At 40.7% G+C, this 22,423-nt stretch overlaps 2 protein-coding genes across 2 annotated transcripts in view; both read left to right on the top strand.

The window, feature by feature from the left end:
• Window positions 1-3,900, top strand: part of LOC140902415 (cathepsin K-like) — a 16,670-nt gene extending 12,770 nt beyond the window's left edge. Inside the window, exon 9 of the mRNA XM_073322453.1 lies at window positions 3,849-3,900. Coding sequence (XP_073178554.1) covers window positions 3,849-3,852 — 4 coding nt within the window. The 3' untranslated portion in view covers window positions 3,853-3,900. The remainder of the gene's footprint in view (window positions 1-3,848) is intronic.
• HORMAD1 (HORMA domain containing 1) lies at window positions 3,868-22,423 on the top strand. The gene is made up of 14 exons (XM_073322450.1): window positions 3,868-3,900; window positions 5,375-5,519; window positions 5,666-5,729; window positions 8,065-8,101; window positions 8,616-8,636; window positions 8,745-8,771; window positions 10,115-10,182; window positions 13,942-14,093; window positions 14,842-15,098; window positions 17,231-17,297; window positions 18,798-18,874; window positions 20,067-20,150; window positions 21,293-21,391; window positions 22,265-22,423. Exons 1-14 carry the CDS (start codon window positions 3,868-3,870, stop codon window positions 22,343-22,345), a joined length of 1,212 nt encoding a protein of 403 aa, XP_073178551.1. The 3' UTR covers window positions 22,346-22,423.

Here is a 22,423-nt window from a genome sequence, read left to right as displayed (position 1 = left end):
ATGTAGGCAATTGCTATTGGATTGTAAGATGTTGCATGCATTACTTCCCACAGAAGCTTTAGTTTGTGGTGATCAGTGTCGGTACAATATTGTGTAGATAGCACCAGGACAGTAAAGGACACTTAATTAGAGTGCTTATTTGTGGAAACTTTGATATTTTTGTCCTTTTTTACTAAATAAAAGCAAAACCTGAAAGACAAGGCTTGATAATTGGCTAGTTAAATTTTTAACTTAGATGTTATTGTTTTTTAAATATTGCACAATAAATATTTTTCAAAATACAGGTCACAAAAATAGTTTAAAAAACCCCCCAATTCCATTTCTGGCAAAGAAATGCAGAACGATGAAAAAACAACATGGAATATATTCCTCTCTTAATACTTTCCCTCAGAAATTGCCATATTTATTAGGCTGTCCTTGTGTCTGTCTGTCCTATCGTGTATACACCCTATGAGAGGGACTATCCAATATGATCTAATGTTTTTATGACCCTCTCGTCCTACAGTCTGTAACTATTACAGAATATGAGTCTAATACCATTACACAAGTGTGGGTGTTTTAATGGCTCTGTGCTTTACACACATCCCCATGAGTGGGCTCAGATTCCCCCTCTTCCAGCGAACTGCAACCCCAGTTTCCCTTCCCCAGGCCAGCCTCTGTGAAGTCTAGGATAGCAGCGGGAAGGGGAAAGGTGTGGAGTCTTTGGACATGGCCCTAGGAGGGGTGCAGGAGGCCATGGGGGAAAGCGTGTTGCAAGTGGCGCTGGATGGGAGGCAATGGGGCACGAGGAAGAGCCATTGCACGTGCTGCGACGGGGCAGACAGATGGAGGCGATAGCATGAGAAGAAAAAGAACGAGCCTTTGGCTCTGTCCACACCACAGCGGTGCCCCTGCAGCGCCATAGCATAGGCACTTCCGGCATGGGTGGAAGGGCTTCTCCCACTGCTGTGGTTAATCTGGCTGCGCCAGAGGGTTAGGGCGACCTTAAATCAGAGCACAGGGCGCGAAACTTTTCACGGCCCGGAGCCATGCAGCTCGGGCAATCTAATTTTTCAGCGTAGACCAGGCCTATGTATGTGACCCTAGGGTAGTGGGGAGGCAAAAGTGTGAGGGGAAGAAGGTGCGACGAGCCTTTGCACGTGGCCCCACACAAAGTGGAGGTGGGGGAACAAGGGTACCATAGGGACAGGCGGCAGGCTGTGCACCCTAGCCCCAGGGCGTGGTGAGAAGGGAGCTTCGGGAGGAGCTGGGGTAGGCAGCGCTTGGCACAGGGCCCTTCGCGGAGGGATCAGCGGCGCTGAAGTCAGTTGAGGTGTAAGGCAAAGAGGCGTTGAAGCCTTTGCACACGGCCCCCTGATGGGCGCAAGGAAAGAGTGTGTGTGTGGGGGGGGGGAGCCGGTTACGATGCACACGGCCCCCGTTCCGAGGAAGGCGCGCGCGCGTCGACAGCGTGAGAGGAAAAGGCGGGAAAGCGGTCGGCGCGCGGGCCCCTGCGGGGGGCGGGGCAGGGGACGGTTACTGTGCGCGCGGCGCGGCGCGGCGCGGGCGGGCTCAGGGAGCGGCGGCCGCCGGGCAGCACTAGCGCGGGCCAGGCAAGGGCGGGTCTTTCCCGGGCCAGCGTACGCGGCGCGTTGCGCCCCATGAGGCGGCTCGGATTCCCCCGTCTGCTCCAACGAGGTGCGACCCGTGTTTCCCTGGCCCCCCGCACCCATGGGTCTCAGTTTCCCCACTGGCCGTAACTCCTCTAATTTCAGACTCCCCACACTGCCCCACCCCGGCTCCTTGGGCCCTGCAGAGTCCTGCCTTGGGCCAGTGAGTCTCTTCCCCGTCTGTTTTGGCTAGGGCAGCGTCTGACGCCGAAGGAGCCCTTTAAAGCAGAAACCCAGGTCCTAAGGGCATGGCCGCACTACAGCTAGCATGACCAGATGTCCCGATTTAATAGGGATAGTCCTGATTTTTGGGTCTTTTTCTTATATAGGCCCTTATTACGCCCCACCCACGTCCTGACGTTTCACATTTGCTGTCTGGTCACCCTAGATACAGCGGCACAGCTGCGGGTAGCACCGTAGTGTGGCCGTGCCCTATGCTGATGGGAATGGGCTCTCCCCATCTGTGTGGGTAATCTACCTACCTGAGGGGCGGTAGCTAGGTCAGTGGCAGAATTCTGCCAACCTGCGCAGGGCTGGGCATGGGTGGTTATGCTGATCTAACTAGAGCGCTTAGGGCCGGGGTGGGCAAACTACAGCCTGAGGGTCACATCCGGTCCTCCAGACATTTTAATCTGGCCCTCAAGCTCCCGCCTAGGACTTGCCCCACTCCGTGTGGCTCCTGGAAACAGCAACATGTCCCCCTCGCCAGCTCCTAGGCATAGGGGCGGCCAGGGGACTCTGCATGTTGCTTCCACCCCAAGCGCAGCCCCTGCAGCTCCCATTGGCCAGGAACTGTGGCCAATGGGAGCTGCAGGGGTGGCGCCTGCGGACGGGGCAGCGTGCAGAGCTGCCTGGCTGCGCCTCCGTGTAGGAGCTGGAGGGGGGACATGCTGCTGCTGCTTCTGGGCGTTGCTTGAGGTAAGCACCGCCCAGAGCCTGCACCCCTTCCCCCCTCCTGCACCCCAACCCCCTGCCCTAGCCCTGATCCCCCTTACATCCTTCAAACCCCTTGGTCCTAGTGCAGAGCACCCTCCTGCACCCGCAACCCCACCCCAGAGCCTGCACCCCCAGCTGGATACCCCCCCGCACTCCAACCCCCAATTTTGAGAGCATTCATGGCCCGCCATACAATTTCCATACCCAGATGTGGCCCTCGGACCAAAAAGTTTGTCCACCCCAGCTTAGGATGTGGAATGTTTCACAGGCCTCAGCGACGTAGCTAGGATGATCTAATTTTTAAGTGTAGACCAGGCCTAAGGCGACAACTACACTAGGAGCCCTTTACTGGCGTACTATGCTGGCAAAGCACTTCTAGGGCTTGGCCACACTTGAAACATTACAGTGTAGACCAATGGTTCTCAACCTATTTATCGTTGTGGGCCATATATGCAGCTGTCTGTGTGTTATGTGGACTGCAACCACATAATATATATACACCACCTGTGTGGCCCTGAGGATGTCACATGGGCCACAGCTGTGTGCTGATTGGGCTGCAAGTGAGCCACGGGTTGAGAACCACTGGCATAGACACTACTTATGTTGACAGAGGAGGTTCTCCTGTTGGCATAGCTAATGCGCCCCACTAAGAAGCAGTAGCTAGGTCCACTGAAGAATTCTTCCATCAACCTAGCAGTATCTACACAGGGACCTAGATTGGCTTAACTATGTCACTCAGGTTTGGATCTTTCAAACTCCAGAGTGATGTAGCTGAGTTGATCTAATTTTCTAGTGTAGATAGTACCTAGTGTGGATGCAGCTATACCGGCACAGCTGTATTTTGTACCATTAGTAAAATCATCTCCCCTGAACAAAACAAGCTATATTGGTAAAAGTGCATTTTGCCAGTATAGCTGTGTCTATGCTAGGGAATTCTGCCTGCATTCATTGCACCCCTGACATAGTTCTGTCAGCTGAAGTGTGTACTTAAACCAGGCTAAAGACTGTAGATCTCTATTCCCATGAGTGATCCTTATTCACGTAGGTAGTCACACTTAAATCAATGGGATTACGTACATGAATAAAAATTGTTCACGTAAGTAAAGGTTTGCATTTAGGCTCCTGACTTGTATTGATTTCAGTGGAACCTAGGAGCCTAAATACCCTGGTGGATCTCAGCCTGTGTTCTGAAAACTGAATGGACAGGATCTACATGTGTATGTGTCATCAGAGTGCAAACTAACATTCCAATTTTATTAACAGATAGGAAAAGACTGACAATATGGCAACTGCCCAGATGCAGAGAAATTCTATGGTATGGTTCAATTTATTTCAGTGTATTTTTGGCACAGTTGATTTCAGCAGTCAGGAATACAAAGTAATTATTTTTAGGATTGTTTTATTGCCCAAAATTACCCCTGCAGCTAATTAAACTTGAAAAAAGTATTTCAGATTCATATAATTTGTTCCTGTATAAACAGAAGTTATTCAGGAGCAGTTCTTATTGCCATAAGTAGTCTCATTGAACTATGCACAGTTGTAAAACATCACAGGGTTCAGTTAAACACTAAGGTCCTCAATTTGCAAAGAGTTAAGCATGTGCTTTATGAACAGTGAATGTTCACATTCAAGTCAATAGAACTATTTACAGTGCAAAAAGTTAAAGTGTTACTCTTTACACAATTGGAGGCTATCATTATATGATAGTGATGATCATAGGATATCAGGTTTGGAAGGGACCTCAGGAGGTCATCTAGTCCAACCCCCTGCTCAAAGCAGGACCAATCCCCAACTAAATCATCCCAGCCAGGACTTTGTCAAGCCTGACCTTAAAAACCTCTAAGGAAGGAGATTCCACCACTTCCCTATGTAACCCATTCCAGTGCTTCACCACCCTCCTAGTGAAAAAGTTTTTCCTAATATCCAACCTAAATCTCCGCCACTGCAACTTGAGACCATTACTCCTCATTCTGTCATCTGCTACCACTGAGAACAGCCTAGATCCATCTTTGGAACCCCCTTTCAGGTAGCTGAAAGCAGCTGTCAAATCCTCCCTCATTCTTCTCTTCTGCACACTAAATAATCCCAGTTCCCTCAGCCTCTCCTCATAAATCATGTGCTCCAGCCCCCTAATCATTTTTGTTGCCCTCCGCTGAACGTTTTCCAATTTTTCCATATCCTTCTTGTAGTGTGGGGCCCAAAACTGGACACCGTACTCCAGATAAGGCCTCACCAATGCTGAATAGAGGAGAATGATCATGTCCCTCGATCTGCTGACAATGCTCCTACTTATACGACCCAAAATGCTGTTAGCCTTCTTGGCAACAAGGGCACACTGTTGACTCATAGCATAACATAGATGATGTTCTACCTAGGGAGAACATGTTGATGTTGATGTTCTACCTAGGGAGGTGGTAGAATCTCCTTCCTTAGAGGTTTTTAAGGTCAGGCTTGACAAAGTCCTGGCTGGGATGATTTAACTGGGAATTGGTCCTGCTTTGAGCAGGGGGTTGGACTAGATGACCACCTGGGGTCCCTTCCAACCCTGATATTCTATGATTCTATGTTCAACAAGGGAGGTGAACAAGAGAAAGATGGAGATTATTTGTTGAAAAATGCTTCATGTTAGTTCCTTTAACATTAAAATAAAATAAAATTAGTAGACCTGTGTACATTTGGCTAGTGAGAAAACATTTTATTTGTTTTCAATATTTGAAAGGCAAGTGAATGAAAATAAACCCCCCTGCATACTGGAGATTTATTCCCCTCTCTTTCTCTTTACATTTTAGAGTGCAGTAACATTTCCTAATAAAATATGTACTGAACAGCAGTCTTTGATATTGGTGAAGAGACTCCTAGCAGTATCAGTATCCTGCATTACTTACCTAAGAGGAATTTTTCCAGAATGTGCCTATGGAACAAGATATCTAGATGGTAACATACTGTTTCTCAGATTCCTTTGACCTAAGATATTTCTCTGTTTTTGTGACAAATAATTTTAGAGAGCTTATTTAAGCTAACGTAATTTTTTTAGTGTTGTATCTGTACATTTCTAACTAAAATTTATTTGTTTGTTTCAGACCTCTGTGTCAAAATTTTGAGGGAAGACAAGAACTGTCCTGGGTCCACTCAGTTGGTGAAATGGTACGTAGATTCTATAGCATACATAACAGTATTATAATGTGTCAAATCTCAAAATTAGCTCTCTAGTCAAAGAAAAATTGTTCGCTCACTGTTAGTGAGTAATGGTCATTTGATGTATTTAATGCTTAGTATATACTGTTTTGGTATACAGACTTTGCACATTGAAAAATCAGAATTTATACATTTCAGTACCATGTAATGGGCTTAACTTGAACATTTGGTTTTATGGAAAGATTTACGATCTTGGGACTCATATTAGCAAGGTATTTAAGCATGTTTGTGACCTGAAACATGCGAGTAGTCTTTTTGATGCCAATGGGATGATTAACATTTTAAGTTACGCACATCCATAAGCATTCTGCTGAACTGGGGTAAAACAAGTTAATGCAAAAATTATTTTCATGCCAAGAATGTGTGTCCCTATTTCCACTGTTGCCTGTTCTCACGGTTCTCTCAGGACCTGTTTCTTTGTTGCTCTGCATCTTATGTTGTAGTCATTTTCTTCAGTACAACGTGGATGTAAAATGCTACCAAATCAGAATATTTTCACTGGTATAAATGACTGCCCAAAGTGCCCTCATTCTTTAGTGGTCGAAGTTGGGATACAATATTTTCATTAACATTACATCTATTGTATTTTTGTAACTTTTAAATTTGAGGATTATGTTCTTAAGCTTGACAAAAAAGAAGAGTTCAGCTTTTAAAAAAATGTAGCTGAATATGTATTCGTAAGTATCTTGTATATAAGACTGGTTTCAGAGTGGTAGCCGTGTTAGTCTGTATCAGCAAAAGCAACGAGGAGTACTTGTGGCACCTTATAGACCAACAAATTTATTTGGGCATAAGCTTTCGTGGGCTAAAACCCACTTCTTCAGATGCATGGAGTGGAAATACAGCAGGAAGATCTATATAGTATTATATGAAAAGATGGGAGTTGTCTTACCAAGTAGGGGGTAAAGACAATTCAATTAAAGTGGCCTATTATCAACAGGATGAAAAATTACTTTTGTAGTGGTAAAATTAAGAAGTACAAACCCAAGAATTTCATTTTCATAGAAATATAGAACTGGAAGGGATCTTGAGAGGTCATCTAGTCCAGTCCCCTGCACTTGTGGCAGGACTAATTATCTAGACAATTCCTGACAGGTGCTTGTCTAACCTGCTCTTAAAAATCTCCAATGATAGAGATTCCACAACCTCCCTAGGCAATCCAGTGCTTAACCACCCTGACAGGAAGTTTTTCCTAATGTCCAACCTAAACCTCCCTTGCTGTAATTTAAGCCCATTACTTCTTGTCCTATCCTCAGAGGTTAAGAAAAACAATTTTTCTTCCTCCTCCTTGTAACAGCCTTTTACATACTTGAAAACTGTAATCATGTCCCCTCTCACTCTTTTCTTTTCCAGACTAAACAAACCCAATTTTTTCAATCTTCCTTCATAGGTCATGTTTTCTAGACCTTTAATCATTTTTGTTGCTCTTCTCTGGACTCTCCAATTTGTCCACATTCTTCCTGAAATGTGGTGCCCAAAACTGGACACAATACTCCAGTTGAGGCCTAATCAGAGTGGAGTAGAGCAGAAGAATTACTTCTTGTGTTTTTGCTTACAACACTCCTGCGAATTTGCTTTTTTTGCAACACCGTTACACTGTTGACTCATATTTAGCTTGTGGTCCACTATGACCCCCAGATCCCTTTCCGCAGTACTCCTTCCGAGGCAGTCATTTCCCATTTTGTATGTGTGCAACTGATTGTTCCTTCTAAATGGAGTACTTTGCATTTATCCTTATTGAATTTCATCCTATTTACTTCAGACCATTTCTCCAGTTTGTCCAGATCATTTTGTATTTTAATTCTGTCCTCCAGAGCACTTGCAACTCCTCCCAGCTTGGTATTGTCCACAAACTTTATAAGTGTACTCTGTATGCCATTATCTAAATCATTGATGAAGATATTGAACAGAACCAGACCCAGAACTGATCCTTGCAGGACCCCACTCATTATGCCCTTCCAGCCTAACTGTGAACCACTGATAACTACTCTCTGGGAACGGTTTTCCAACCAGTTTTGCACCCACCTTATAGTAGCTTCATCTAGGTTGCATTTCCCTAGTTTGTTTATGAGAAGGTCATGGGAGACACTATCAAAAGCTTTACTAAAGTCAAGATATACCACGTCTTCTGCTTCCCCCCATCCACAAGGTTTGTTACCCTGTCAAAGAAAGCTATCAGGTTGGTTTGACACAATTTTTTTGTTTTGTGGGAATTTTTATGTAATCAGAAGCAAATAAAAATGGTAATTAGTAGTAGATAGACAATATTATTTGATTTTTGCAGGATGTTAGGATGCTATGATGCTTTGCAGAAAAAATATGTAAGTCTTCCAGTATAATTTTGTTATATTTTAATATACTGTAACGTGTATTTGTATACTTCTAATAGCTGCCTCTTGTGGTTTTGGGGCTACTGTTTACAAAATAACTTCAATTTAGCCAGATGTGACAATTAATGGCAGTTCCAGGTGCTCGGCATCTCACAGGATGTGATCCATAAGTCTTGGTGGTAAAGACTTCTGCCCAGTTTATACCATCTGAGGATTTGGCACTAGATAACTGATATATGGCTTTGGAAAAATTTCTGATGCCCTGATTCAGGAAAGCATTCCTATTCAGCAAAGCACTGAAGTCAATGGTACTTAAGCATCTGCTTAAAGTTAAGCACATGCATATATCCTTTGTTACACAGAGATGGATGTAAACATGTTTTCCTAAACCAGAGTCCTAATTTCCACTTGTTATTTTGTTTTTTTGAATCTGCACTATAAATTGGTATGCAGGATTATTTTAATTTATTTGTTGTTTTTCTTTCCTTAATTATATTTTAAACAGCTAAGAATGGTTGTCCTAGCAGTAAGTATCTTTAAAATGTTTACACAATTTTCAAAATAAGTATATTTATATACACTGTATTTATTTTATTTTATTCTCATATTTATATTATTTATTTTTAAAATATAGGTCTACACCCATGCAGAAGACCCTCAGGTAAGCTTAATATAATATTTAAGGTTGACTGATGATAGTAACATTCACATTAAAATTTGCATATACAGGCAGATAGAATATTTCACATTTCGTCCAAGTGCACTCTATTATTTATCTAAAGAAGTTATATCCTAACACAAGAATTGCCATACCTGATATCTAGTCCAGTATCTTGTCTCTGACAGTAACCAGCACCAGACACTTCAAAGGAAAGTGCAAAAAATCCCATAGTGAACAATTATGGAATTAACTGCTCATAAGAAGAAAAGTACTTGTTGCACCTTAGAGACTAACAAATTTATTTGAGCATAAGCTTTTGTGAGCTACAGCTCAGGAGTTTCTTTTTAATTCTTTACAGTAAATTCCATGAATTCTTTCAAGCAAAACATAATCTTATTAGCCACTGGGTGTCACCCTAGTGCTGTATGGTGTATATGAAATTTGTTGGACAGTGACTAAGAATATTACAGACTTTGAACTGAAAATTTTCTTTAAAAAACTTCAGCTCAAACTTGTGTTTGTTCTTTTAATTTTTGACTGCAGGACGAGACTACTGACATTGATTTTATTTGATGGCGACAACAATTGTATAAATAAGCCGTGCATAAAAAAAGTCAGAATGATTCATTATGACATTAGAAAGCTATAATCCAGTGGTATTCAACCTGCGGGCTGCATGTAGCCCAATTAGCACACAGCTGTGGTCCAGCTGTGTGCTAAAGGCCGCTGGACCCATGGTGTCTGGGTTGCAGGCTGCTCCACCACCTGACACGACGGGGTCCAGAGCTCTGGCTGCCCAGTGGGATCCGGGGTCCCAGCCCCCATGCCCGGGATCCTGGCTGCACTGCCCTGCACAGTGGAGTCCAGGGTCGGGGCTGCCAGGCCGCCCTGCCCCATGTGGTGGGGTCCGGGTTCGGGGCTGCCCTGTCCTGTTGCCAAGCGGGGTCCGGGTTCAGGGCTGCTGCGTGGCGGCGTCAGGGGGGTAGGGGCTGCCCTGCGGCCCCACGCCAGGGGCCTGCTCCTGGTCCCACTCTGTGGAGGGGTCTGTAGGCAGGCTGGGGCATTGGGGTCTGCTGGGCAGGTTTAGGGGCACGCTGTGGTTCTCAACCTGTGGCCAAGGTAACAGTGTGGCCCACAATGATAAATAGGTTGAGAACCACTGCTATAATCCATGGAAATGTCATTGTAACGATGGATTATAACTTTTGCTTGACATGTAGACATCAGTTTAAAAAGCAAGCAAGGCTAGTATATTTCCGGAAACAGGAAACAATATCGTATTTCACTTCTTAACAATTGATACTGTATGTGTTAGATCCATAATTACTGTGTTTTGTGTTTAGACAGTTACAGAATGTTATCAGTTCAAATTCAAATACACCAACAATGGGCCGGTAATGGATTTCACCAGGTATTGTCCTCCTGGTTTCTCTCTGCTATGCAATTAACAATATCTTTCTAGAATAGGTTGAGCTAACATATTGGTGTAATTTCTTACTGGTTGTTTGATTTTGGAAGCTGAATCTTAAGATTAAGTTCAGTAAGGAAACATATTTTCCAGATGTACCTATCTTGAAGGTACATTACCATTTTAGCAGGATATATTACTTAGTACGCTAGTTAATGTACGGATTTCACAGTGCCCTCTGTCTGCCCTTTTCTGGTTTCCCCTACACAAGTGTGCATACACAGAGATAGTTTGGGGTTAGTACTTTTAAAAAGTGCTGTCTAGATTTAGGAATTTCCATATATTAAGACAAATAATTAAAAATGTAGAAAGTAGGGCTGTCAATCGCAGTTAACTCGCGATTAAGTAAAAAAATTAATCACAATTAATTGCAGTTTTAATCACACTGTTAAACAATAGAATGCCAATTGAAATTTATTAAATATTTTGGATGTTTTTCTACATGTTCATATATATATTGTATTCTGTGTTGTAATTGAAATCAAAAAGTGTACAAAAACAAAACAATGTAAAACAGGTCCACTCATCCTCCTCCTTGTTCAGCCAATCACTAAGGCAAACAAGTTTCTTTACATTTATAGGAGATAATGCTGCGCTCTTCTTAGAATCACAGAAGTTTGGGTTGGAAGAGACCTCAGGAGGTCATCTAGTCCAGTCCCCTTTTCAAAGTAGGACCGACCCCAACTAAATTATTCCAGCCAGGGCTTTGTCAAGCTGGGCCTTAAAAACCTCTAAGGATAGAGATTCCACCACCTCTCTAGGTAACCCATTCCAGTGCTTCACCACCCTCCTAGTGAAATAGTTTTTCCTAATATCCAACCTAGATCTTCCCCACTGCAACTTGAGGCCATCGCTCCTTGTTCTGTCATCTGCCACCACTGAGAACAGCCGAGCTCCATCTGCTTTGGAACCCCCCTTCAGGTAGCTGAAGGCTGCTATCAAATCCTCTGTCACTCTTCTCTTCTGCAGACTAAATAATCCCAGTTCCCTCAGCCTCTCCTCATAAATCATATGCCCCAGCCCCCTAATCATTTCCGTTGCCCCCGCTGAACTCTCTCCAATTTGTCCATATCCTCTCTGTATTGGAGAGCCCAAAACTAGATGCAGTACTCCAGATATGGGCTCACCAGTGCCAAATAGAGGGGAATAATCACTTCCCTCGATCTGCTGGCAACGCTTCTGCTTTTGTAGCCGGCGTTGCAAGGTATTTACGTGCCAGATATACTAAACGTTCATTTGCCCTTTTGTGCTTTGGCCACCATTCCAGAGGACATGCTTCCATGCTGATGACTCTTGTTAAAAAAATAATGTGTTAATTAAATCTGTTACTGAACTCCTTGAGGAGGAATTGTATGTCCCCTGCTCTGTTTCCCCTGCATTCTGCCATATATTTCATGTTATAGCAGTCTCAGATGATGACCCAGCACATGTAGTTCATTTTAAGAACACTTTCACTGCAGATTTGACAAACGCAAAGAAGGTACTAATGTGATATTTCTAAAGATAGCTAAAGCACTTGACCTAAGATTTAAGAATCTCAAGTACCTTCCATAATCTGATCGGGACGGAGTGTGGAGCATGCTTTCAGAAGTCTTAAAAGAGCAACACTCTGATGTGGAAACTACAGAACCCGAACCACCAAAAAAGGAAATCAGCCTTCTGCTGGTGGCATCTGACTCAGATGATGAAAATGAACATGGGTGGGTCTGCACTGCTTTGGATTGTTATTGAGTAGAACCCATCGTCAGCATGGACGCATGTCCCCTGGAATGGTGGTTGAAGCATGAAGGGACATAGATTAATAGATACTAAGGTCAGAAGGGACCATTATGATCATCTAGTCCAACCTTCTGCACAACGCAGGCTACAGAATCTCACCCACCCACTCCTGCGAAAAACCTCTCACCTATGTCTGAGCTATTGAAGTCCTCAAATCATGGTTTAAAGACTTCAAGGAGCAGAGAATCCTCCAGTAAGTGAGCCGTGCCCCATGCTACAGAGGAAGGCGAAAAACCTCCAGGGCCTCTTCCAATCTGCCCTAGAGGAAAATTCCTTCCCGACCCCAAATATGGCGATTAGCTAAACCCCGAGCATATGGGCAAGATTCACCAGCCAGATACCCAGGAAAGAATTTTCTGTAGTAATTCAGATCCCACCCCATCTAACATCCCATCACAGGCCATTGGGCCTATTTACCATGAATATTTAAAGATCAATTATTTACCAAAATCATGTTATCCCATCATACCATATGAACCTTTAGCACGTCTGGCATGTAAATATCTTGTTACACTGGCTAGGACAGTGCCATGAGAATGCCTGTTCTCACTTTCAGGTGGCATTGTAAACAAGAAACGAGCAACATTATCTCCTGCAAATGTAAACAAACTTGTTTGAGCAATTGGCTGAACAAGAAGTAGGACTGAGTGGACTTGCAGGCTCTAAAATTTTACATTGTTTTATTTTTGAATGCAGTTTATTTTGTACATAATTCTACATTTGTAAGTTCAACTTTCATAGTAAAAAGATTGCACTACATTACTTGTATTAGGTGAATTGCAAAATACAATTTCTTTTGTTTTTTTACAGTGCAAATACTTGTAATCAAAAATAAATATTAAGTGAGCACTGTACACTTTGTATTCTATGTTGTAATTGAAATCAATATATTTTAAAATGTAGAAAACATCCAAAAATATTTAAATAAATGGTATTATATTATTGTTTAACAATGCGATTAATCACAATTAGTTTTTTAATCACACGATTAATCACAATTAATTTTTTTAATTGTTTGACAGCCCTAGTCAGATATAGAGTGATCACTTTATGACAACTGTTCACCCACAGGTGATACGGTGTTTTTGTCTTTTATCATTCCATGTGAGTTCATTTGACAGCATAGTGATTGTCTGGTTTCATGCACATAGTTGTTTTTGGGGCATTTAGTGCACTGGATGAAGTATACCACATCTAGTATTGTGATAGGCATGTGTAGGGGTCTATGTTGTGGGGGGTGTTGATCCTTGTAGCAGTGGAGATACATTTGCAGGTTTTGCATCTGTTCTTCTGGCAGAGTCTGGTGCCGCTTTGAGTTGGTGTGTATTGGTCTGTGGGGAGCTTGCTTCTGTTGAGCTTGGAGAGGTTGGGGGGGTAGTTTGAAGGCCAGAAGTGGGGCTTCAAGAAAGATTTCTTTCAGGATGGGATCCCCATTGAGTATGGGTTGTAGTTGAGGATACCCCAAATGAGTTTCAGTGGGGCTGGGGGAGGTGACAACTAGTGGTGTGCAGTCAGAGTGCTAACTACTCATGCTAAGCAATCTGTTCCACCCTGCATTTTGCAGTGACACTGACTTAGAGTAACTTTCCCTGACCTGAAGAAAAGCTCTGTGTGGCTCGAAGCTTGTTTCTCTCTCCAACAGAAGTTGGTCCAATAAAAGATTTTCTTTCACCTGCCTTTTCTCTCTAATAAAGTACAGTAGTGGGTTTCATAACTAGCTGAAGCCCCTGATTTAGGACTTGATCCTAAGATGTGCTGAGAATGCACAAGTCTAATTTACTTTACGAAGATTTACCTAGCTAATAGTGTGATATTCACTTGCCTGAAATATTTATAGTAACTTATAAGTAATTAACAGTATATTTATAACATTAGAAACAATTTCGTACCCATAAAAGATCTGAATACTTTGTTCATTCCTAGTAAGAATAAAGGAAATGATTCCAACATCACATGTACAGACACCAAGAAAGCAAGTATTCTCCTCATTCGGAAGATTTATGTTCTGATGCAGAATCTGGGCCCTTTACCTAATGATATCTGCTTGACTATGAAGCTTTTTTATTATGATGAAGGTACTGTTTCCACATTATCTTGATTTATCTAGTGTATAAATAAATATTTTAAAATGATTGAAACAGCATTTCATATAATTTTTATGAATGTTAAAGGTAAACAGATGTTAGCTTTCTCATATATGTTTACTTCTGCATAGTCCTGAATTTTCAGAGTTATTGCGGTAAAATCCTGGCCATATTGAAATCATTGGGAGATTTGCCATTGACTTCAGTGGAGTCAAGATTTCACCTTCCATATTTAAAAACTGCAGCTCAGTATGTTCATTTGGAAATTAAAACAGTGAGAAATTTGACTGTGTGAAATTTTCAGAAGCATTCTGAACATGATGCATTTTTATTAAGGAAAACACAGGAGTGTATTTCAAAGATTAAATAAGGGCCAAACTCTTGATGGGAAAGTTAGACCTAGTTTTGTATACCGCTTAAATGGTTTTTGTAACTTAAATTTTTTAAATATATCAGTTTTATACAGTAATTGTTTTTTTGAGGTTATCTTTTTGTGCATATTGAATGTTCTAATCAGATTCTTTTCTATTGTGTAGAAAAATAGGTTTTATTTACTACAAACTGAATATGGAATATAAAAAATGGAACAAAATAAATAAAAAGACTGTGGTTTGGAGTAATGCTCTTTGTTCAAAGGAAAAAAAAATCTGTTTCATTCAAATACATATAAATTTTTTTCCCCAAGAGTAAGAACACACTTCATCCTATAACAGCATATTTCCTGAATTATTTTCTGCAGTTACACCACCTGATTACCAGCCTCCTGGTTTTAAAGAGGGTGATTGTGACACAATGATATTTGAGGGAGAGCCTATTTACCTAAATGTGGGTGAGGTGCCAACCCCTTTTCATATGCTGAAAGTTAAAGTGACAACTGAGAAAGAACGAATGGAAAATATTGATAAAAACATGCTAAAGCAAGGAGACTCTAAGGTGCCTACGCAATTAATCAGACTAGACAAAGATGATCCAGAAGAACAGGACCAGCAAATAAATGTAAGGGCTCAGACCTTGCTACATGCTATTTATATCTAAAATGTTTTACAATTTGAACTCTCTTGGAAAGGGTCAATAACCATTTATATTGTCCATTATTGCAAAGTTTTAATAAAACATTCAGTTGCCAAAGATATTCAGATAAAATTACATACAGTCGTTTAGATTTTTTCTCTTCTTAATTTTACTGCTCAAACTGGAGCAATCAGTTTATTTTTATTTTCATAATAGAGATCTACATTGAACTAGTGCAACAGTATGGTGCTGATGGGCTGCAGTATCTTTAGTTGCCGATGAGAAGTGCCATCAGGAAAGTAACTGAAATACTTTCCTCATGGATTGTATTTTCTAAATGGACAACCTACCTAATTCTCAATTACTGAGGGACAATCTCCACTCATTGTTATATTTTGCTTTCCACAACCAAATCTCTGTACAACTTTTCATGAGTGATGTACCCAAGTATTCGGATTCTAATATCTAAACTGTATTGTTAAATCCATTCACCTAAATTTGGGTTATTGCTGATTATTTACTCTATGTATCATATGACTTTTAGAAACTAACTTTATAGGTGTGGATAATGTAAGCACTATACCTAGATGTACAGACACTTTTTTTGCAACCTATGTGTTATATATTTTTTTTAACATTAGCTTTAATAAAATTTTTAAATCTGAAATCCCATACAATGTTTCATAAAATGGAAGGGAGTATATGATAGTCATGGTGTCCTGGATAAATTCCAACTCAGTTACATTGTCTATAAATCATCTCCCCAGTTATTTTAATTGAACAAATTATACTTCATTTTATATCCTAAACTGACATATAGTGTTACTAGCATTGGTAAATTTTGTGCAGCATCATAGTAGTAGGTGGGAGATTGTGTCTAACTTTGGATTTTCTTGCTGTGTAGGGCGTTGATCCTGCAAACACTTATGCACATGATTAACATAAATGAACTTAATGGACCAGGACAGGGATGGGCAAACTTTTTGGCCTGAGGGCCACATCGGGTTTCAAAAATTGTATGGAGGGCCGGTTAGGGGAGGCTGTGCCTCCCCAAAGAGCCAGGTGTGCCCCAGCCCCCGCCCCCTATCCGACCCCCCTGCTTCTCACCCCCTGATGGCCCCCCTGGGACTCCTGCCCCATCCAACCCTCCCTGTTCCCTGACGGCCCCCCCAGGACTCATGCCCCCCGCCGCCCCATCCAACCCCTCTTCTCCTTCCTGACTGCCCCCCGGGACCTGTGCCCCATCGAACCACTCCGTCTCCCTGTCCCCTAACTGCCTCCGGAACCCCCATCTCTGACTTCCCCCCGCTGCCCTATCCAACCCCTCCGCCCCATCTGACTGCCCCCCGCCGCCCCATCCAACCCTCCCCTCTCCTTCCTAACTGCCCCCCCTGGGATCCCTGCACCATCCAACCACCCCTTCTCCCTGACTGCCCCTGGACCCTCCACCCCTAACTGCCGTAGTTTGCCCTCCTCTGGACTAGTCACATGAATAATGTTACATGCATGACCATTTGCAAGATTTGGGCCTAAACATGAGGAATTATTATTTGTAATCCTGAGCACAGACTAAACTATTTTTTGTGGAAAAATAGCTGTGCCATATTTAAAGTTGCAACGAAGTTTTTATTTGACAGCAACCTTAGCAAAAACCAAGGCAGGTTAACTTCCCACAGGCATGGAATGTATGACAGTCACATGTGCCCAACTGTTAATACTGGAGTGTAAGAGGTTGCCATTAAAGTTTTAAGATGAGTGCAGATTGGTATTTGGTATTGGTTGGAGATGGTAATGAATATCTCATGGAGTGTTGGAGTGTGTTATTGGCAGTTTTGTAGGCAATATAAAAGTGGCAAGGAATATAAGAAAATTTCCCTTAACTTCCTATTTACATGCTTTTAAGATTTTGGGTGGATGGTGCGTGTCCTGATCACTAAGTTAAGGTTTTGTGTTAATAATTACACGATGCCATGATTGAAGACATGGGCCCTTCTCCTAGCAGTTTAGGGCCAACTCTAATTAGTTCAGTTTAATGTTTTTATATGATTATTTTTATTCCATTAAGAATCCAATATAAAATTTTAAAATATCTTCTTTCTTTTTCTTTTTTTACATAGGAAGATTTTGTCGCAGATAATAAAATGGAAGTTAAGAATAATGCAAATACATCTGTAAAAGCTGGAGGTAATAAATATACAGTTCAGGACAGCTCAGCTCTTGCTACCTGGTTCCTATGTTGCTGAAATGAGAAGTAGACTATGTAACATATAGTTCTACACTCAGTTTAATACCGTTATCCCTTTTGATCCATAGGATAGCCAAAGTTCAGGCCTCTATATGTTGTTTCCATTAGGAGAAGAAATTGATAGAGCCAGAGATTTTCTTGTTTCTTTACAAACATTATACATAAAGTCCTGTTTCCCTGAACTCTGTGGGAATTAAACAGCAGGAGACAATTCCTTTGCTTTTTATTCAAAACTTGCCTTTCCAGCCAGCACTCTATGCCCCCAAAAGATTTTTCTCATAGCTGTCTCTTCGGGCCACATTACCAGCACTTCTGCACTGTCTGCTTGGCTTTCTTGCTTCTTCTGGGTCTCTAGTCTCACTGCCTCCTTCTCTCTCTCTCTCCAAAACATTTCAACCAATCAAAACCTGAGTCCTTACATTTGAAACCCCTTGGGCCACATGATTCAGCTTCTACTCAATTTTTTCCCATTTGCCTGTGTTTTGGGTGCTACTGCTGTTGTTTCAGCCACCTGGATGAAGTTGGTGGTTATGCCCTGATTATAACAAGCTTTAGCTCAACCCACAACAGTACTAGTAATATATTTGCTATGCTTTTCTTTTATGTCACTTTTTTCTTTTAAGTCACTTTTCATTTTTCTATTCTGAATTTTTGCTATGTTCTATTTATATCTTATCAGTTAAAATAGGTTAAATATTTAGAATAGAAGAGTACTACATCACTTGAGATTTTACCTAAAAAAATACTTTTCCCCCTGAAACATTACAGAAGTAAAACAGACAACTACCTGTTATTGCAAATTTGTGATGCAGAATTCTTGGCACAAAGCATAAGGGCCAAATCCTGATTCCATTTCAGTCGATAGGAGCAAGGTTTAGCTCTAACATTTTAATCATAAAATCAGTTCAGCAGAAACCTGTCGGCTCTGGTCATGAGTTTTCAACAGTTTGATTGCAAGACCCTGTAATGCTTAATCTCTGAGTTCGTCCTAACTAATGTGAGTGAATTCATTGGGACTATTAATAAGGACTACTTACATAAGTACAAGTTTGCAGAATCAAGCCCACAGGTTCTAAGGGCATTCTGTATAAATCTGTGTTACACAGACATAAGTATGTCTCTTTACGTGCCTGTTTCCAATAACAGGAGATAGTAGGCCTGATTCTCATTTATACTAATGCCCCTTTACAGCACTCTGTCAGTGTAAAGGGGCTTTCGTGTAAATGAGAATGAGGCCCAGTGAGCTAAAGACATGAGGCACAGTAATTCCCACTAATGTTAATAGTTACTTGCATGCAGAATAGAGCCTTTTCCAAGTGTCTGGCTATCCTGTCTGTCTGGCTGTCACATTTATTATATGCATATCACCCTGATGTCTAAAAAAAAAAAATGTAAAAATGCTGTTAATATTAGAACATGTTTTAACAAACCTTTCACAGAATTAAGTTTAACTTGTGAAGAAAATGAACTTACGAGGTCTGAAGAAAGCCAGAATAAACCTGTTTCTCATTCTCAGGTATAAAAGCTATATTCTCTTCCAGTCTTACTCCTAAAATACTTTTCCTAGGGTTTTGTGAAGTTTCTTTATTATTCAAACTAACATTTTGAATTTTGAGACCTCTTGAGCAATTAATTTAATGTATGGCGACTCTCTACATAAAGTTATTGAATGCTATAGCTATAATTATTAACAATAAAATGCATGTATATTTTGTCCTGTTTATTGTAAAACAACATGTTTTACAATAAAATATGACTAAAATGTTCAAAATTGTAAAAATCAATTAAAAGCAGTAGCAAAGAGCTATTTCTTCAGTTTTAAAAGTTCTGACAGACTGGGCGATATGAGCAGAAAAGGAAGGGAGTTCCATCATCATAAAGCATCGTTAATAAAGACTCTTCCTTCTAGAAACTTATTTTTTTAACATTGACAAACCTATTTACTGGTTGCATTTGCAAGTAAAGAATTGCAGTAGTCAAACCTTTAAATATAAAAGTATTTGTGACTGATTTCAAGTCTCTCTTGCTAAGCAAAAGGCCCAGCCTGGCAACATTCCAAAGATGGTATAATAGATTTTAATTAGAAAACATATACGAATCCATTCATATTCTGCTGTCAATATAACACCCTCCAACTCTTTATACGAGGAGATGGACTCAAGGAAACACTGTCAAATGGAATCTCTAGGCTGGGAACTCCCATCAACAACCACTTAGAACCATCTGGAAAAATTTCTGTTTGGCTTTAATTTCATAAAAGTATGTCACATTCATAATAGTCATTTAGCTTCAGTAGAAATCTCTGCTTTGAAATGTTGATGGAAGTCTAAGGTAAATCTGGGTGTTGTAATCGTGACAATTCATATTGTACTCTCTGAAAACAACACTGAGAGTAGTAACATGCAAATACAGAACAGGAGTACTTCTCTTACAGATCCTTGAGGCTCAAATTCAAATTGACCCGTTGGTAATAGCCAGTGACTGACTATAACTGAAAAAAATTGAGGCACTGATTTAGGCGCTGGTACTTATGCACATGCCTTCAATAGGACGACTTGTGCTTAAAGTTAAGCACATGCTTAAGTACTGTGATGGATTGGGGCAGGCGAGCACTTGGCATCTTGCATGATTGAGCTCTATGTATCCTAATTTGCCTCTTAATTCTAAGAGGATTCTTATGTTGAAATAATGCTAATTTTCCATTTTAGGTTGATCAGTTAGCAGTTAAGACATCTGAACTTGATGTGTCAGAGGGCAGGACAAGAAGTGGAAAAATATTTCATAGCAACACAGTCAGTATCCTTTTTTTTTTAAACAACAAACTCTTTCTATTCCAAATACAGAATGAAAACATGTGCTTAAATACAATTTACAGTCCAGGATTGAAATTCTGGTCCCATTTAAGTCAATGGCAACTCCTCTTGACTTCTTTGGGACCAGAATTCACTTCAGATTATTTTTTTAGCTCTTTTTATTTTAGGAATATGAACAACACCTTTGTATTTCTAATGTCAAAAAGTGAATGCCTATTTCTAAAAGTTACTTAAGTGTGTGGTTTTTAATTGTATAGTTTCAGAGGGATTCATGAGGATTTATTTGTATTCTTTACTTGGCCATGTTCTCTGCCAGACCTGTGCTAGGTGAGAACTTAATCCAATGTATTGTTCCATATCTCTTATAAAATACTGGGCCAGAATTCTAATCACAGATGTGTGATTTTTACATATCTTGAAAAAAACATTATTACTTGCATATTCATGCTTATGCGTGGTAGCTAAAGTTTTGAAATCCACTTCACCTACATGGTGCCTGAGTATTTGTGCTTTATAGAAGTGGAACAGGAGTTTGGGCGGTGAAAACCTCAAGCCACCCTCAGCCCAGGGGCATAGTACAGGGCTGTTCTGTGGTCCATGTGCCCTTCCTCTCTCAGTGGCTATAAGCCTATGGCTGAAATAGTATCCTTAGCCCCTTGCACTAGTTTGTAAGATTTAGGGGGACACTTGATCCATGTAAACATGGATTCTTTGGCCCCCTTACTGGCCGGAGTCCCTTGCAGCCTTCTGCTCTGGCCTGTATGGGGCTGGTATAGAAACGCTTTCCACAGTGGACCGGGGGTACATAAGTATGCCTGCATGGCCACTTCACCCTTGGTCCCCTGACTAGATCTTGTATATGGATTACTTTTCCTCATAAGAGTTCTGGGAGAAGTGCTGCCAGTCTCAGTAGATAAAGAAACAGCCTTCATCATTTACAGTCAAGAAAGGAAATTACATGTCAAGATAAAGAAAAATCATGCCTTCCCTGTCCCAAGTCTGAAAAGCTCTTAATTAATTTTTAACACAGGTTAGGGAACAGCAATAGCATCCACAGTGTGTTGCTTTATAGCTGTCTGCAGTCTTCTTCTAAAACTAATAGTTAATTTCTTTCTGTAAAGGTTGGTGAAAATCAGGCTCAGGAACATTGCAAAAATCGTTTAGTAGCTAACTGTTCTAAAGAAACCCAGAAGAGAACTTGGTCTGAGTCTGAAAAGCTTGTAAGTTTTAAAGTTGCATGCAGAAAGCAAAATGATTTGTTGTTATATTTTGTGCATTTAGTGGCAAGCATTAAATATCTCTAAATGGAAAATAAAATGCATAATATGAAACAAAAAGCTCTGGTGATTTTTCAAGATGCTGTTTATCACTATAACAGTTTTAAATGAGCATTCTCTAATCCCAACCCCAAAACCTCATTCAGTATTTTTGTTATTGGGAAAACAGAATAAAGGGAGATAAGTACATAGTTACTACTTCTGTATCTGTCTGTGAAAATAAACCTTTCATTATTATTACTATTTAAGGTTAGAGATATACAAACATTATTACTTTAGATAAGAAAGAATACAACAAATTAAGTAAAGACTGAGGGCCAAATTCTGGTCTTCTTTTATACTTAAATAAACCAGAAGTAACTCCATTGCAGTCAGTGGAGTTAAATCAGTGAAAATTAATGTAAGTGTAATCAGAATCAAACCCTGTGTCTTGACAGGTTGATGATGTGTACTACCTACTTACCATTAGCTTTAGATGTTAAAGTGGAACTTCTAAGAAAAGTTTACTTGCATTTGAAGCAGCGTCACAAAAGAGCCTTTGTCCTTAGATCATAAATAACTTTTAAACTCCTTTCAATAGTACATGAGAAAGTTCTTGTACTTTAACTGATTACTATCAAAATATTATCCCAAGCTTTGCAATCGTGAGCACATATGTCATTGGAAGGATTAGATATTCTTTGAACAGCTTTATGTTTCATATAGTTGATTCTTGTTATGAAGTTCTTTTTCCATGTTAAGATACCTAACACAACTGAAAGAGCCATGGTTTGTGAAATACAGGGATCTGAAATGCAATCTATTTTCTCTTGGTAGGTTCATCAGTACGAACTCTCCTCTAGTCAAGATGCAGTGCCAAAAAGGAGAAAATTTAGTGAACCAAAGGAGCGGTTTTAGATATCACCTCCCTGCTGTTTACATGTAGAATTCTGCTCAATATAGCTTTCATTTGGTGTTTAATATGAGTATTGCTAA

Source organism: Lepidochelys kempii, chromosome 24, assembly GCF_965140265.1.
Source record: "Lepidochelys kempii isolate rLepKem1 chromosome 24, rLepKem1.hap2, whole genome shotgun sequence".
In the NCBI taxonomy this organism is placed as follows: Eukaryota; Metazoa; Chordata; order Testudines; family Cheloniidae; genus Lepidochelys; species Lepidochelys kempii.
The sequence above is the reverse complement of the archived record's forward strand: the minus strand, read 5'-3'. Positions and strand labels throughout refer to the sequence as shown.